At 33.7% G+C, this 16,763-nt stretch overlaps 4 protein-coding genes and 1 long non-coding RNA gene across 5 annotated transcripts; 3 read left to right on the top strand and 2 right to left on the bottom strand.

Moving 5' to 3' along the window:
• Window positions 1-45: 45 nt before the first annotated feature.
• On the top strand, window positions 46-2,994 carry LOC132913129 (T-complex protein 1 subunit delta). The gene is made up of 9 exons (XM_060971131.1): window positions 46-388; window positions 726-778; window positions 859-948; window positions 1,031-1,282; window positions 1,369-1,464; window positions 1,545-1,706; window positions 1,792-2,136; window positions 2,218-2,469; window positions 2,564-2,994. Exons 1-9 carry the CDS (start codon window positions 280-282, stop codon window positions 2,807-2,809), a joined length of 1,605 nt encoding a protein of 534 aa, XP_060827114.1. The 5' UTR covers window positions 46-279; the 3' UTR covers window positions 2,810-2,994.
• Window positions 2,995-3,126: 132 nt separating this feature from the next.
• LOC132913122 (folliculin-interacting protein 1) lies at window positions 3,127-9,171 on the bottom strand. The gene is made up of 12 exons (XM_060971116.1): window positions 8,776-9,171; window positions 7,604-7,775; window positions 7,401-7,490; window positions 7,235-7,317; window positions 7,068-7,138; window positions 6,859-6,978; window positions 6,525-6,756; window positions 6,111-6,440; window positions 5,965-6,049; window positions 4,595-5,892; window positions 4,060-4,516; window positions 3,127-3,942 (listed from the first exon to the last, which is right to left on the bottom strand). The coding sequence occupies exons 1-12, from the start codon at window positions 8,874-8,876 to the stop codon at window positions 3,730-3,732; spliced, it is 3,252 nt and encodes a 1,083-aa protein (XP_060827099.1). The 5' UTR covers window positions 8,877-9,171; the 3' UTR covers window positions 3,127-3,729.
• A 57-nt stretch (window positions 9,172-9,228) lies between these two features.
• Window positions 9,229-10,809, top strand: LOC132913146 (uncharacterized). The gene is made up of 3 exons (XR_009659334.1): window positions 9,229-9,756; window positions 10,249-10,458; window positions 10,705-10,809. It is a non-coding gene; the product is annotated as an uncharacterized LOC132913146 (long non-coding RNA).
• Window positions 10,057-13,806, bottom strand: LOC132913141 (dnaJ homolog subfamily B member 13-like). Its single transcript, XM_060971145.1, has 6 exons — window positions 12,905-13,806; window positions 12,452-12,673; window positions 11,748-11,892; window positions 11,293-11,470; window positions 10,803-10,974; window positions 10,057-10,481 (listed from the first exon to the last, which is right to left on the bottom strand). Exons 1-6 carry the CDS (start codon window positions 13,003-13,005, stop codon window positions 10,211-10,213), a joined length of 1,089 nt encoding a protein of 362 aa, XP_060827128.1. The 5' UTR covers window positions 13,006-13,806; the 3' UTR covers window positions 10,057-10,210.
• Window positions 13,338-14,469, top strand: LOC132913583 (uncharacterized). The gene is made up of 2 exons (XM_060972013.1): window positions 13,338-13,377; window positions 13,652-14,469. The coding sequence occupies exons 1-2, from the start codon at window positions 13,338-13,340 to the stop codon at window positions 14,248-14,250; spliced, it is 639 nt and encodes a 212-aa protein (XP_060827996.1). The 3' UTR covers window positions 14,251-14,469.
• Window positions 14,470-16,763: the final 2,294 nt, after the last annotated feature.

The following is a 16,763-nucleotide window of genomic DNA, read 5'->3' as shown; positions in this document are numbered from 1 at the left end:
TCTTTGTCATTATAGATCCATGGTCCTTGTTACCAATGAATAGTGCTATCCGGCACCCATTCTTACGAATTTATAATCTAAGGTTTCCAGTCGTTTCTTGAGCGTAGCGTATTTTAATTCATTGAGAGAATTAACTATTTCCTATAAGAGATTAAAATATTGTAAAGAAAAGTGTCGCGAGAAACCATCTCCAATACTCAAAGGAACGAAGTTCCTTACAAACTTGCGTACAAACTTCGTAATCAACCCGACCTAAAAAACGTGACTAACTTGTCGAGAATGACGGCAATAACGGCAAGCGGCGATGGACGAAGTGCCCATGGACAGGCCTATAAAGATAAAAGCAAACCAACAGATATTCGTAGCAGCAATATCAATGCTGCGAAAGGTGAATAAATAATGCTACTGATATAGCCTTGAAGTATTTCAATTCTTATTAATTATTTTTTAGGCCGACAAAAATCTTACCTTATATAGTCATGTTCAATACACCGTAACCGAATTATTTTGTCATTGTTAATCTGAAGAAAAAGTTAAAATTTATCACTATATAGTCTTATAGAATGTAGTTTTAATTATTTAAAAACACTTTAAATATACCTAAGTAAAATTGTAGGCTATGAATGTAGATGCAATTTTACATTTTATTAACATAATTAAATAAAATGCCCTTTGTTTCGCCTATTTTTGTGAATGGGAGTTTCATATTAATATCAATATTTCAGCTGTCAGTGATGCAATTCGTACCAGTCTTGGCCCTAGAGGAATGGATAAAATGGTAAAATTCATACATTAGAATTAAGTTTATTGACTTAATTTGTTTATACGTAGTTGAAATATTTCATTTTGTATGTTAAGATTCAAGCTGGGAATGGAGAAGTTACAATTACAAATGATGGTGCAACAATCTTAAAAGAAATGAATGTTGTACATCCTGCAGCAAAAATGGTAATTTTTTTATTAACATCAGAAGCATTAAGAATTTTTAAAATAATTTTTATGAGTTTTTCATTTGTTTCGATGCTTTCAGTTAGTTGAATTATCAAAGGCACAAGATATTGAAGCTGGAGATGGTACTACAAGTGTTGTTGTTATGGCTGGTTCTCTCCTAGAAGCTGCAGAGCGTTTGTTGCAAAAGGGAATACATCCTACTTTAATCAGCGATGCTTTCCAAAAAGCTGCAGTTAAAGCTGTAGAAATATTGACAAATATGTCTATTCCTGTTGATTTAAAAGACAAACAATCACTGATTAGAGCTGCAGCAACCTCCTTAAACTCAAAGGTATATCTTAAGATGTATATATTAATTATAAACTGTAATTCAAATACTATTATGGAATTGAAATTATGCAATTCTTTTCTTTTAAGGTTGTCTTTCAACAATCAAGCCTTTTAGCACCACTTGCTGTAGATGCAGTATTAAAAGTTACTGAAGAAGGGAAAGAAATTGCTGTAGATCTTAATGTAAGAAAACCAATATACAAGTTAAATTACTACAGTAAATGTATTAAGTTCATATCTTAATAACACTATTACATTTATAGAACATAAAAGTAATCAAGAAGTTAGGAGGTACAGTTGAAGACACCGAACTTGTAGAAGGATTAATATTTACACAAAAATCTTGTAATGTTAATGGACCGAAACGTATTGAAAAAGCAAAAATAGGTTTAATTCAATTCTGCATTTCTCCACCTAAAACGGACGTAAGTAATTTGAAATAAGGAAATATATACATGAATTTAAGAAGCTTTATACGTAAATATAAGTAAAATTCTTTTATTGCTTCAGATGGATCATAATGTAATCGTATCTGATTACGCTGCGATGGATCGTGTTTTGAAGGAGGAAAGAACTTATATATTAAATATCGTGAAGCAAATTAAAAAAGCTGGTTGCAACGTACTCTTAGTACAGAAGTCCATTCTTCGCGACGCCGTCAGTGATTTAGCTATACACTTTTTAGATAAAATCAAAGTTATGGTGATTAAAGACATTGAACGTGAAGATATTTCATTCGTATGTAAAACGTTAGGTTGTAGACCAATTGCGTCATTAGATCACTTTGTCGCTGATAATCTTGTTAACGCAGAATTATGTGAAGAAGTACAGACTGGAAGCTCTAAGTTTGTTAAGGTTAATGGATTAAAACATGACTATTTTTTAAAATACTAATGTCTTTTTTTGTAAATATTTATTTATTTCTTTTTGTTACAGATCACTAAAATACAAAATCCTGGACCAACAGTAACAGTTCTTGTACGAGGTAGTAATAAATTGGTCTTAGAAGAAGCGGAACGTTCATTGCACGACGCATTATGCGTAGTACGCTGTTTAGTGAAACAAAAAGCTCTAATTGCTGGAGGAGGAGCACCTGAGATAGAGCTTGCACTAAAACTAGGAGCATATGCTCAAACTTTATCGGGCGTTGATGCTTATTGTATTAAAGCTTTTGCAAATGCATTCGAGGTGAGTTATATCATTTTTATAATTTGTATTTGCTACTAGATATACGTGCAAATTTTTAACATATTTTCCAAATATATGTTTGTGAATATTATAGACAATTCCATCGACCCTAGCGGAAAATGCCGGATTGAATCCTATTGCAACTGTAACGGAACTTCGAAACCGACACGCTAAGGGTGAACATACTACTGGAATTAATGTACGAAAAGGATCAATTACTAATATCTTGGAAGAAAATGTGATTCAACCACTTTTAGTTTCTATAAGCGCCATTACACTAGCTTCGGAAACTGTCCGCAGCATATTAAAGATTGATGACATCGTGAATACAAACCAGTAATTTATAGAGAATATGAATTTTACATTTAAATTGCACTGCAAATATTTTCTCTATAAGAAATGCTTCTGAAACTATGTTGACTTTATAATCTACAATTTGTTAAATTAATGAAATCAAATTGCTTATTAACGTTCTTAATTTTTTTTATATCTTTCAAAATAAAGTCAATCTGCTTCTAAAAAAAACTGTCCTATATTGCTCTCCTTAATATAGTGCTTACTAGAAAATATATGAAATTATGACGACTAGAAATAATTTCCTTGAAGATCTGAAAATCAATGATGACAAAAAGATTACAATGTTTTGAACAGAACATATGGAAGTATAAAAAGTAAGTTTTATTATCCATCCTTACAGGGTGTATAAATCTAAATTCTTTTATATGGTGTAAAAAAACAAGTATAGTTCCCATATATATAGTTATTTTACAATAATATTAAACATATAATTCCGCAATTATTCTAAAAAAAGACTATATTTTGCTTTTTTTGTACATTAAATATCATGTTATTTCTATATTAATGAACCGTGTGTCATCCGTCCTTCGAAAATTAATATATTAATAATTTAAATAATTTTTAAACATTCTCTAAAACCTTTTTATTATAAAATACATATTCAAATATTAACATTTAAATGCAAAAATTAGACGATTTTACATATTGCACAATAAATTAAAACATTTTAAAACATATACAAACATTTGATCTTAATGTAATTAAAAAAGTTGTTTGAACATTCATATCTTTTTCACTTAGAGAACGGACGATGGTTTATTGGGATATATTACCCAATACAACAATAACAATCTACAACCATATTTTGTAAAGAAATAGTGAAATACTTTACAGCTTTCGTTATATCGGACAGAAAAGGATTTTATACCCTAAAGTAAAAATCATGATAAAAATAAGATACAGTCAAGTAAGTGTAAGACCAAACCTCTGGCCTATCTCAGGAGAGTGGGAAGTTGCAACTGCGAGCAAAAGTGGTATATCTGCTGCATCGAGATCGAGAGCGTGTGTCAAACTTGCAATATTGGCATCGCATACTTCTGTTGCTAATAACATCTCAGCCAATGTTTCACTTTTTAGCCACATTTCTCTTAGCTTTGCTTCCAATATGCCTATACACTATAATTTAAGAAAAATAGTAAAAGATGAATAGAGTACACATTGTGTTACAGCATCATCTTTACGAGTAAGGTATTTTTTATATAAATTAATAATCGAAGTCAAACAATTTCTTACTTGTGAAGCTGAATGATATTTCCGCCATAAATAAGCAAAGCCTTCCAGCATATTGGCAACGAGCCTTGACATCCCAACCGGTAATGGTGCAGTATGTGAAGGCATATTATTGGATATGATTCCAACATGCCAAGTATCTAAATCCGCTAAAATACAAAGTGATTCGGCAATTGGTTGATCAATAGTCGGAAAACGTACACTGGCAAGACATTCTTCGCGTATGCAGTACCACAATTCTTTATCTATTTCATAGTCATTCCTATTTGCTTCTTGCTGGACAACTTTCTTTCTTCTCCTCTTTTTCTTCTTTGGCAAACCTTGTAGAACTAAACCCCATGTATAGGATGGTTCAGAATTATTTAATCCCTCTAACTCTGTGGATTTTATTTTGTTTTGTAAGAGTGTCTTTGTAAAGCCTGTGTCCTGGTGTGAATCAGTCTTCTTCATTTTTTTTGTCCTGTAATTACAAATTTTTGATCTTCAGTTAATCTCATTTACTGCTATGTAAATGCTTATTGTAGTCCATGACACAAACCGCGGCATTGGCAATTCGACGACACTGTTAGCTTCCATTAAAGCTTCTAGACTGTTTGATCTAGATAATCCAACACTTCCATCACCCACGGTATTACCGCAAGTACGTAACACTTCTGTTGCGTTAGTAGGGGTTTCTAGAACTTGTTTGCAACTATCATAATTTTGTGGAGGTACGTAACCTTGCCCATTACACCTTTGACAAAATCCCAAAGATCTTGATACTGCTCCTGGTGGATGAATACTCTTGGATGATTCAGGAAAATTCCTTTGAATAATTTTTCTCAATACATCTTCCGGCAATTGTGCAGACGTGCTCGGTACTCTTGTGAACATATATGAACACTGACAATTGTATCCAAGTCGCGGTCGTGATGTTTTCACAGATTTTTCTTCATCACCTAGAGTGAAGAAAACATGGGAATTTTTCATCTCGTTATCTGTACTTTGACCAGTTCCAAATTCTGGTCTGCTAGAATATAATTTCAATGTATCAACACATGTATCGTCAAAATCTTGAAAAGCATCTATCTTAGAATTCGTATATGTTTCATCCAAGTCGTTATCTTCCACCTTCTTTTCAAAATTACGTAGCGAAAATTCAGGACACTGTTGCATACCAGACTTGCTCAAGTCGACATCTTGTGGTGCAATTTCGCTTACTACTATTTTAACTTTGCTTGATGTACAAGTTCTTTCGTTGACGGTGCTCTTTTCATTGCCGTCATCATTGCGAGGAAGTTTCTTCGAAATGAATTTCGTGTCTATTTCAGGTTCAAACGTTTTCAGCATAAATGAATCAAGATTTGATTCCATCGTGATGCTACGTTTAAGAGAGCTAATAGATCCTTCTACTCTTAATCTTTCCCCATTGTATTCAGGATATGAGTTTTGCATAATAGCGTTATCATCTTCTGCATCGTACGAAAGCTCTTGTACGGCAATTTTTTTTCGAACAGATGTGTATAACACACGTCGGGAAATCATAGACTCTCGATCGTTAGTTGTTGCTTTCGTAGTGAATAAATGTGGGCGTTTTATTCTCGCTTGTTCTAAAAGACTTGCAGCTTCTTGAATGTCTTCTTCAGTAACGTTACAATATTCTTGTCGTTTCTGTACTACTCCACTACGGATGAAGTACGACAAGAAGGACAAAACAGAATTAATCAAATCGACTTTTTGACAATCGCCTGCAACGACTGTATGCGCTACCCTGATGGGATTACTTAATGCACCATATAAATCACCTAATTGAACCCATAGTGGATTACAAGGATACCAGGTGCCTAATTTTTCCATCTAAAAATAAATATGTAATTGATGTATTTTATATAATTCAATTAAAAAAAAAAAAAAAACCCAATTGCTTACCAATTGTCGATCATGGATTGGCAGTGTAGTATATATCCAACCAAGATGATATGTTAGAACAGCAGTGACGACAGTACTTAAAAAACTAAAATAAATAAATGTTAATTTAGATTCGAAAGCGTGATATCTTTCATTGAAATACTTACAAGTTGCTCGATTTTGTATCGATATTATCCAACAATTGACACATTTGTTCTAAACTACGATGCAGCGCACTTATCTTATGCTCTACTTTCACTGAATTAAGTAGCACATCATGCCATAGCAAGGGTGTGCGTGAGTTTAAATCTGCATCAATATTTGTAAGTAAACGCAATAACGAAACAATGAATTGCGAAGATCTATAAAGCCGTTCAGGAAGCTGCATTCCTTTATTTTGAGTACTGATACTACCCGATTCAATACAGAAATATCGTAAACGATCCAGCATTCCTTCCAATAGAGCCATGTGCTCTAACAGACATGTTTCTATTCTTCTGTAATGCAAACCCGAGAAATTCAAAATGACTGAAATTAATAATTAAAACATTCATTATAATAATCTCTAATTAAATTTCAACCTCTCATGGCCTTCAGCTAGTTGGACCAACATCGTTAATCCGAGCCTCGTTTTATGACGTTTAGTATGCATCTCTTTATTATCATTTCCATTCTCGGCCCAGTACTGCATTCCAAACGTATCATCAGAATCTAATCGGGCTAAAGAAGTGGAAGCAGCTCTTAACCACCTTCGACGTAAACTTGAAAGGCTACCGATACCAGAGGATCCATTGCTCTCCAACGATTGTGAACCTGAATTAATATCGTATTACATTCCGAACAATAAACATCTTTCGACGATGGATCGCTTCTAGTTCGGCTCAAATCGATATATTTGGCTTGAATTGAACTTACTCCCTGTCGGTGGTGGTATGTCTATATTCCACCCACTACCGGTGCTAGAGCAAGTAGAATTTTTTCTGACACCAGTGTTTAATTCGGATCCTGATAGATTTCCAGAACTTGGTCGGGATACTGGAAAATGAAGTTTTTACATAAGTACATCAAATCCTAGTTTCAATTAGATCAAACTTAATTCACAATGATATTAGTTTGCTACCTACAAAGTGTTCGCATACTGGGATTAGAATCCAAGTTCACGGAACGACCCAATCCTTCGTCCGAGACTTTCTCGCTGAAACACGATTGAGTAATAAATCAGATATTCGTATCGATATATCAATCGTAACATGAAATCGATAACTGTCTTATTACGAACGCATATGCTTACGTCTGCTGTTTGCATATATTGTGTTCTGTGGCAGGGAAGACTTTTGTGCACATGATGCAAGATGGTGAATTCATTGAATGGATCTTAAAGATAAACATAAAAACTAATGTATTTAAAATGTTGATGGCACACATTTTGTATTTTTAATATTAATATATTATTTTACCTTAAACGATGATCCTCTGTACGTCATCGCCACAGTACCGAATACCATTTCGCTCAATAAGCTTACGTCGTCTTCGGCCATTCTTTCTCGCTGGAAATTTACAACTATGCATATTAAGCGTATAATACATCATATATTTAATTATAAAGTATTTAAAGCTTGACTAAAAATTGTGCTTCTCTTTTTCAATTATTATTTGTTACCTCGAACATCGAATTGCCGGTATTCTTTTTAAGATTAATCGTGGCTGTTTTATTTTTACACCATCTTTTCTCCAAGGAAAGAGAATCAAAAAGGAGTTTTCTCCCGCGCCATTCACACTCTCGGAACAGTAAGATCCGAACTTGACCTGTTCCAATGTATAACGCGGAGTTTCTGCAAATATTCAAAATCACACGATAATGTGTATTTGACACAATAATGTAAATAAGTAAAGAATTAGTTTATAATTCAAAAAAGAGACATGGTAACAAACAGTATAAAAATAATATATTTTTATATCGAATTATAAGTATAGTTAAACAATATTATTGCTTCATATATGACTATACATTTGAGAAATTGGAGAATGACTTAACAAACAATATCTTAATCTTAACTTGTGATCTTCTAATATTATACTGAAATAATATAGTTAGTTTTTCTTACATAACTTTTTAATCTATAGCAGATGTTAATTTTAAATGTTATAACAATCTCATGATTGTTTGCCAAAAACAATTTTCTTATTGTATATACAAGATCCAAATAATATTTAATACATAATCTATTTTTGTTGTATTTTTGTTTAATATCCATCACAAACCATACATATACATATGTAGCAGGATACATTTCAATAAAGATATAATTTCTGTTTTATTACAACATAATATAAAACAAATATTTCAAATGCGCGTGTAAGTGTTTAAATAAACGAAGGATATTCACAAGAAATATTTGTAAAGATATATATAATACAGAGGTCAATTTCATGGTTCGATATATAAGCCAAGTCACGAGTATGTTAGCGACAAGATTATGTCTCCCGCCAACGGGCAAATAGAAACGGACCTAACGGAAAATAGGTTAAGTTAGATTAAAAACATAATCCTTACAAAATTTTGCGATCAAAATATTTCTTGTTTCTTTTTAAAATAAAAATCAATCATCTCGTGACAAGAGTCGCACGAAATAACTGTAAGGACAATACAGAAGGCAACCAAGAGATAGATGATCGATATACGCTATGTCACTAATAGATATCGATGCAGTGAATAAGATCGATAAATATAGAGAAATGACGATATACAGAGACCTAAGCGAGAAAAATGAATGAAGACAAATAACGACGTATACCTGAAAATGAAAAAGAAAGAAAATGGGCTGTTCTTACCTATCATCTTCTTCTGTTTCGACGTTCGATGCTACGATGGTTTGTACTTTATTCCTGAAATTCTTCCTCGAAGGGAACAGCTTTTCAAGCAAAGGCATCATAAACCAACGACCGTTTATAGCTACCGCATTGCTCGCTAACTTTGTTTCGTTTTCGGTCTATCATGTCACAGGGAACTGCACCATACATGTTCGCGAGTATCAGTCAACTGTAAATAAAGTCACGTGCGGAGGAGTCATATGATTGCTCGAGATTATCGTGTATCGTTTGGTCGACATCCGAATGGAATGTTTTCCCGGGTGTTCTCGTCCTCCGCTAACACAATTCGTTGGACGAATTGCGGCTCATGAAACTGGTTTGTTGGAATGTCGACAAAAATACCGATAAAGTGATAAGCATGGGAGAAAAAGCGAATTTGTGAAATAGGGACCCGATTACTGACTGCGCACAATATACTTTATTATGATAGAAGTTATATATTGCACCGCGAGAGCGCAGTACTAAGGCAATTAACAAAGTTCTGTTGCGGCTACCTTTGAGGATAAGGATTGCAATGATACGTAATTTTTTTTTTTTGGACTATCAAATGATATTTTTAGGTTCTTTAAGTACAGTGTGAATATCGCGAAATTAAATCATGTAAAAGATTTGGGAAAAGTTTATTGGAAAGTTTCAGATAGCCGATTTAAAATTATAAAATTAGCTATTCAAAAAAGGAGTTAAAGATGTTTAATATTTACAATTACTATTGCGAGATATAGTAACAAAAGTTGGTATTTTGTACCAACATAAGTACCAATGTAGAAGTATTTTACTAACTTCGATGAGTTTCACAAATTAGTTTGTTGCAATCTATATAACACTATAACGGCTTTTTATTTTCTTTATATGAACCAAATTCGCATGTTTTTTTTAAATTCAATTATATGTTACTTTTCAGATTCTAAGACTCTTTAATTGATCTTTGAAGAGATGTGAAAGGTAATCAATAACTCGTTTCCAGAATTAAATTTAACATAAAATTATTAAGTTTATACGTATATTTTTCAAGTCAAAATTTATTTATTTATATGTATAGAAAATTTTTTTGAAATCAAAAAACCCTGATATGCCATTGTATAATGGATGAAATATCTAAAGCAAGTTTACAAGAAAAATTATATAAAGAAATTTTGATAAAAGAGTAAAAAGATGTTGGAAAACTTATTTTGTAAACAAAATCAAAGACTTTAAAGTTACACAAAGTTTTGCATAATTATTGCGTAGATATCTATACAATTCAAATGATATAGTAAATTTATTTCTAATAATGTAAATTGTATATACATCCAAAATCAAATTTCAATATTCTTAAAAAAATTAATACTTCAAATCGATGAGTTAAATTATTTGAATGACAAGAATAGAGAAATTAAGTGTTGCATATAAAGTCTAATTATTTTGCTTCGTAATCGTCGGTATTTCGACGTATAGGAACATCAAAATCCACGTTTCTACGCATTTTATTGGCCAATATAAGACGATGAACGTATTCCGTATCTTTGATATCTGCGGACGTATCAAATGCTCGTTTAATGTAATTTTTATTTGATACCGGTAAATATACCGGATATTCAATATTAAACGATATGATTAGACTTCCTCTTTTCTTCGGACTTTCCGGCAGCGGCAATCCTTGACCACGTACGTATTTCTTGTAATATGGTCTAATAAGAAAGAAGAAATGTTATATATTATTTTTATAACCCGCAATAAAATATTTATAAGACATGAAGCAATTAAAAATTAAAAAATGTGGAATAACGAATGATTAACCCTTGAATTTTAATTGTTTTCTAATTTCTATACAGTAATTGACGAATATTACTTGTAATTATTTTCATGATTTTTCTTTTCAAAATGGGTTTTAACAATTACATTTATTTGTAGGATCGATTCTGTGAAACGTAAAATAATTATTCAGTGAATGAAACAAAGAGGAGAGGTAGAGAAGGACTGGATTAGGGATGGAGACGGTAGACACGTACGTGATGACAGACGTTAGTGGTATTCGAAGGGTTCTGTCGTCGAGCGTGTTGACGGTGACCACTGTTCCGGTCAGTGCCTCTCGCAGAAAGATATCGACCGTCATGTGCAAGTCAGAGCCCTCTCTTCGGAAGGTCTCGTGAGGCCGGTCCTCCGTGATGAAGATTACATCCGCTACGCTGACGTGCTTTGGACTGAGTAAAGATATTATGCGAGCTACTACGATTAACCCATTTCTGTCCGCTATGAAATGTACGATGCATTTTAAATGTATCCTTCGCGATATCCGAATCGACATAAGCTAAAAGGTTATAACGAACTTTCATGAAAAAAGAAGAAATTAGCCTTAATTCCATACAATTCGATTCTACCTCTGAGCATATTTCGAAAGTAAATGAAAATCTTTATTTAACCGGACAGAAATGTTCGAATTATATCTTATTTAAAAAATAAAAACAAAGTTATTCTTTGTTTTAATTATTATAAATTTACCAGGAATTTTTGTGGGTCCTTGATCACCTTCCTCTGGGAACACTATCCTCGTTCCTGTCGGAATGCCTGGTTTAATGGGTATGGTTAAAATTTTTTCCTTCGTCACTGTCGTAGTCTTATCATCCCCTACCAATACTAATCTTTGTATCTTCATTTTCTTTATCCCTCCAAGAAAGACCTATTTATATAAATCAATGAATTTATAGATTTTTTAGAACTAAAGTGGCGGATCACTTAGTTTAATGAGTGTATTTGGCCAAATATATGTGTAAGCAAGAAAATTAATAAGGAAAGTGTTTAGCATAACAATGAATAGTAAACTGTTAATGATGGATACAATGGATTTATGAAAATATGTAAGTAAAATAGAATATTGCGACGAGTCGCATGTTGTCTACTCGGAGATTAACACTGAGAGAAGAAAATTATAAATAAATAGAACGTCGATATGATACCTCCAGTAGGGTTAGGTACAAGGTTTTTATCAGAGGCTCTTCCTTGCGCTTTATACCCCGCCCCTCGGGAAATTCGAGCAGAGACGAAGACTGCGTTAGTACGTAGAGTAGATCAGCATAAGGACTTTCGGTACCGAAGAACTCCCTGCAGAGATACTCATGATGAGAAAGATGTAGATAGATCGGATCGTAAATATTCAAAGTTTTCAAGTGCCTGTTAAGTTTAACTGTACACAATTTTAAGCCGTTGGATAAAGCAAAGGATTATCATAATTGATAACAACATTAAAGTATTAGAAAATAGGGGAAACGTAGAGTACATGCAAGCAATATACAAAAAAAGCATATGTCTTTGTTGTAATACTTACATTAGTTCAATATAATATTTATGTAGTGCAATTTTGATGTGTTATCACTAGAAATACCAACAGTTAAGACGAAGCTATTTCTTAGGTATTAAAAAATACCTAATAATAGAATATTTTTATATTTATTCATTTATTACTTTATTACAAAAGGTATTCCATGTTATGTAGTACATTTTTGGTATTATCAATCTATCTGGGGCCATGATCCCTAAATGAGGATTGGCATATTTATAAAATCGTAGAAACAGTCATTTTGGCTGTTATGGTAGTTCTAGTGTTATTTGTTATATATAGTGTATATAGTGGTACAATAAAGTAATTATTTGATTAAAGTACCTATATGTTCTCGTCGGTTCTCCGTGATAAGTATACGGTTGAATAAATCCTTCGGCTCCAGGCACGCCATTTTTAAGACCTTCCTCGCCGAATTGATCGTATATGGTTCTTTTAAGGGGATCTGAAAGCACATCGTATGCTTCGGCTACTAAGGCGAAAATAGTACATAAACATTCATCTTTTGCTCTTTTAGGGTTATATCGTATCGCTAAGCGTCGAAATCTGAAAATAATAGTAAGATATTTATATTAGTCAATTACAAAATTAATTATGCATGTATTGAAATACAATTTTTACTTTCATATTAAAAAAATAATTACGGAATAATTTAATTGATTAACATTTTTCATTCAAAAGTCTGTTAATATGTTACAACATGGAAATATCAATGGATTAATTGATGAAGAAGACGGGGGAAAAATATACATCATAAAATAATAAGCTCTTACTCACGCAGCTTTGATCTCCAAATCGTCGCAGTCTTTTTTCAACGATAGTACACCATAGTAATCTATACCACGTTTATTACACGAACAAGTTTCATCGCATGACATGATATTCCTTATTTTTTATTTCTATCAATACTTTCAAAATTATCCCATTTAAAATTGAAACAAACACTTACACGACTATCTTCTGTTATGAATTCATGGCTGATGTCATGTAAGAAGGCCGAAAAAATAGAAGGGAGAAAAATGTATCGTTTCGCAACGATTTTTCAAGTGTTTTCAACAACCAACGCGCCCCTCTCGACAACGGAGTACAATCCGCACTCGTGTGTTAGCTTTTGTAATTATTAAACGTCTCACGACCGACATTTATTGTTGAACACAGAACCATTATTTAATAGCTATTCATTGGTACTCCATATGAAAGGGAAGGCACCATGGATGCTTCTGAATTGATTTTGAACCTCGTGCAGAAAGGTGAGATTTAAAATAAGGATTTCTTTTATGAATTTGATTCTCATCATTGTTGCCAGAATTTTTATTAACGTATAAAAATACAATTAGACATAATACTTATATAATTTACTTTCAAATAGCCGCCATTACAACTTTTCACAATTTTTTTTTTTATTTAATTCAACTTGATAAATGATTTCTAATTTTATAAATAAAAATTGTGGGAAAAATATCGCACTAAAATATTGATTTTATTAACAAATATCGAAATATTAACAAAAAGAAATATTTCTAGCTGCAATTAAAACGGCAGTTAAGGAAAAGAATTTAAGCGACTGCGAACTTTTTTCCAATCGTGAGGATAGTTCATCCTCTGATCAACATGTAATGAAGAAAAATTCCTTTTCCTGTGGTATATCTGAAAAATCGTGTGGAGATTGTAAAAAGGAAAAACCTGACGAAGGGGTGTTCAAGGTTTCCTTGACGACGAACGATGAAGATTTGGAGAACGATAAGGAGAACGTGTCAAGGAAGAAGATACGCGTGGAGGCGAGGCAGATTTGCAGCAATCGCGAAAAAAGCGACGAGGAGAAAATCTTCGTGCTGCAGCAACTCGGTCGATCGCAGATACGTCCAGAAGGATTCCCGGCATTTCTATGCATCGACGAGAGGATTGCCGGTTCAAATGGAGTTAAACGAAAAATCCCACGACCAGCGAACGCTTTTATGCTGTTCGCCAACGAATGGCGTAAAAAGCTCGCTGCGGAGAATCCTCGGGAGTCTAATAAGGACATTAGCGTTAGGCTAGTTTCCCTACATCCATTTTTACATTTGCATCTAGTAATTCTATTTAATGGAACACGTTTGTATGAAATATTTTTTCTTCTTAATTAATGCACTTCCTTGTTTAAACATTTTAACATTTTTAATAATTTAAAAACACAAAGTATACTGTAAATTAGAACATTTTATATCGTGCAGATTAGGCATCCTTTGGAAGAACATGGCGAAAGACGTGAAGGAAAAATACTTTGCCCTGGCCCGGGAAGTGGATGCGGAGCATAAGAGGAAGTATCCTGGTACGCTTTATACCTATAGTCTCTTTTCAAACCAATATGACCTCGTTTTCGCGTTTGTAGCGGCTCGTCGAAGTTTATCGATACGACTGAATGTTCGTGCCCCGCGTTCGGTAGGTATATGATAGTTCCTTGTATCCTTACAAGCACGAAAAGAAAGGATAACATCATGGTAATCTTATCTATGAAATGAGGTAGATGCATGCACCATACAAAATCAGATCTTATGATAAACTTGCCAAATATTTCTAAATCCTACAAAAAAAAAAAAGAAAAAACTAAATCTCTCCTAAATTTTCCAATCAATTTTTGACGTTCCACTTTTCTTAAAAGCTTCCTTTTTGCCATAAATCTTCAATTTATTTTTATTTTCAGCATCAACCGAGTTCCATATTTTTCCAAGCTTTCCTGGTAATTTTGGCTCGTCCAATATTTTCCGCGAAAAAAGATCGCGTTCGGTTTGCAAAGAGAGAAAATACGAAGCTGCGAATGTGTTAATGATCAATGTTAAGTATTTAAGGAGTTGGCACTGATTTTGCAGTGGGGGACCGCGTGCAGCTAGGCCGCGGAGGACATTTAGTCGCGTGAATGCTCAGTAACGCGAGATATGTGAGGAATAATCGCGCTTGTCGGTGGGTGTAGGTAGTAGGTAGGTAGGTAGAGCGCGGTCGTGTATCGGGCAGGTTCCTAGAGTCGCGTCGCAATCAATACCTCCGGTCTCTACTGTTCCCTCCCGCCCGTTCCCCGTCACTCACCCGAGAATATTTCTCCGCCTGCCACCCTGTGCCCTGTACCTCGACCTGCAAAACTCGTATCGCTCTGCTATCCCACCCACAAATCGACGAGCTATAATCGCATTTTAGCTCCCCCGCGATCGTTCGCTCTCCTCTCTGCTGGCTAATCACAGTATTCAGGACGAAAAAGTGCAAGAGCGCATATACGTTCGTTCGTCATGAGGACGATAACTTGTAGGAAGAATAGAAATCGAACAAATTGTTGCCTATGGCTTAAATATTTTAACAGAAACAGAATTTTCAAATATTCGGAGACAACTCATTTTCTTTTATTTATTTACATTAAAAACGTAGCTTTTTAAAATAGCAAAAGTTGCGCTTTTTAAAAGGGATATCGTTTCTTATAATTGTTTCGATTATGGATGATTTATATTGATATTCCCATACTTTGTAAAGTCTAAATTTGTATCCATTTATTTTAATTTTGGTAACATGATATCGAAATCAATTGACAGTCTAACTATTGACCATTGATTATGCTGTTTCTACGATTCAGTGCATTGGTATCAGTTTAGTTGTACGAATTGAGTGACATTAGATCGGCTTCGTAGGTATCACAGGATACGAGAGCGTGCATATTCAACTATTGTAACTGTTTTAATTAATAATCCATGAATGCTGTAGATGAACCAATACACTGGACGCAAATAGTAATTGCATATTAGACAGATCGATAGTTTCAACCGATACCCGTTTTACTCTTAACATAATCGCATTCCCTTTCCCATTGTCGTAAATCCACTGCAGAAATTAACATTCAACGATAACTCTTCTTGTGAATAAATGCAAGTTCCAATATCGTCATACATAAAAAAAATTAAAGTTTAAGCCTCTCCATAGCATGTGAGAAGAAATGCTTCAACATGTGAAGTGTAATGACTATATGTACAATTGAACAATTGAAAAATAAAATTTATAAAACACAAGAAAATGATCAAAGAAGAGTTTAAATTATTCAATTGCATATTAAGGTATGAAAAATGTCTACCTTCAAATAAAAAATTTAATATGTATATATAATATTTTCTATTCTATCCATATTATTATTCTCCGTTTAATATTATAATTCTCTCTATAAAATATTTCACAAACAAAGTTTTTATACTATAAAAATTGTAAAAGATCTCGATATTAAAAATTTCCACTCTTTTCAGAATCGAAATTTAACGTGGAAATCCCAGGCACCAGGACTGGTGACCAAATCAAAGAGAAAATAGGATCAGGCGTTCTCAGTAAAGGTTCTGGTAACGATAGCCAGCTGCAGTTTGAAAACGTCGAAGGGGTGCAAAGAAGGCTAAATTCACCGCTAAACGGTAGTCGCGCAATCGACGGCGGGCCAACGCGTAGCGAACAAGCCGAGTGGTCAATTAAGATCACCGGAAAGTGTCGATATGTTCTGCGCGAGCATCCGAGGACGCGGGCGAGCGGACTAGCGTGCATCTGCGCGACTGCATCGTACGCGTGACAAGGAAAAAGAGGGGTGACGCACGGTCGCTCCAAGGGAAGCCGTCAAAATGTCGAGGCTTGTGCATCCAGC

The sequence above is a fragment of the Bombus pascuorum genome, chromosome 13 (genome assembly GCF_905332965.1).
Source record: "Bombus pascuorum chromosome 13, iyBomPasc1.1, whole genome shotgun sequence".
NCBI classification, from domain to species: Eukaryota; Metazoa; Arthropoda; class Insecta; order Hymenoptera; family Apidae; genus Bombus; species Bombus pascuorum.
The sequence above is the reverse complement of the archived record's forward strand: the minus strand, read 5'-3'. Positions and strand labels throughout refer to the sequence as shown.

Bases quoted from the DNA above. Each gene is read 5' to 3' on its own strand.
- LOC132913122 (XM_060971116.1), bottom strand. From the start codon at position 8,876: ATGATGCCTTTGCTTGAAAAGCTGTTCCCTTCGAGGAAGAATTTCAGG. The intron at 7,318-7,400 runs GTAAAATAATAT...TTTATCTTTAAG, and splicing joins ACAGAGGATCATCGTTTAAG to ATCCATTCAATGAATTCACC. The intron at 4,517-4,594 runs GTTTGTGTCATG...TTGTAATTACAG, and splicing joins GTCGAATTGCCAATGCCGCG to GACAAAAAAAATGAAGAAGA.
- LOC132913583 (XM_060972013.1), top strand. From the start codon at position 13,338: ATGGATGCTTCTGAATTGATTTTGAACCTCGTGCAGAAAG. The intron at 13,378-13,651 runs GTGAGATTTAAA...AAATATTTCTAG, and splicing joins TTTGAACCTCGTGCAGAAAG to CTGCAATTAAAACGGCAGTT.
- LOC132913129 (XM_060971131.1), top strand. From the start codon at position 280: ATGACGGCAATAACGGCAAGCGGCGATGGACGAAGTGCCCATGGACAG. The intron at 1,283-1,368 runs GTATATCTTAAG...TTTTCTTTTAAG, and splicing joins CAACCTCCTTAAACTCAAAG to GTTGTCTTTCAACAATCAAG. The intron at 1,465-1,544 runs GTAAGAAAACCA...TTACATTTATAG, and splicing joins AAATTGCTGTAGATCTTAAT to AACATAAAAGTAATCAAGAA.
- LOC132913141 (XM_060971145.1), bottom strand. From the start codon at position 13,005: ATGTCATGCGATGAAACTTGTTCGTGTAATAAACGTGGTATAGATTAC. The intron at 12,674-12,904 runs GTGAGTAAGAGC...TATTATTTTCAG, and splicing joins GATTTGGAGATCAAAGCTGC to ATTTCGACGCTTAGCGATAC. The intron at 10,975-11,292 runs GTAAATTTATAA...ACGTCAGCGTAG, and splicing joins AGGACCCACAAAAATTCCTG to CGGATGTAATCTTCATCACG.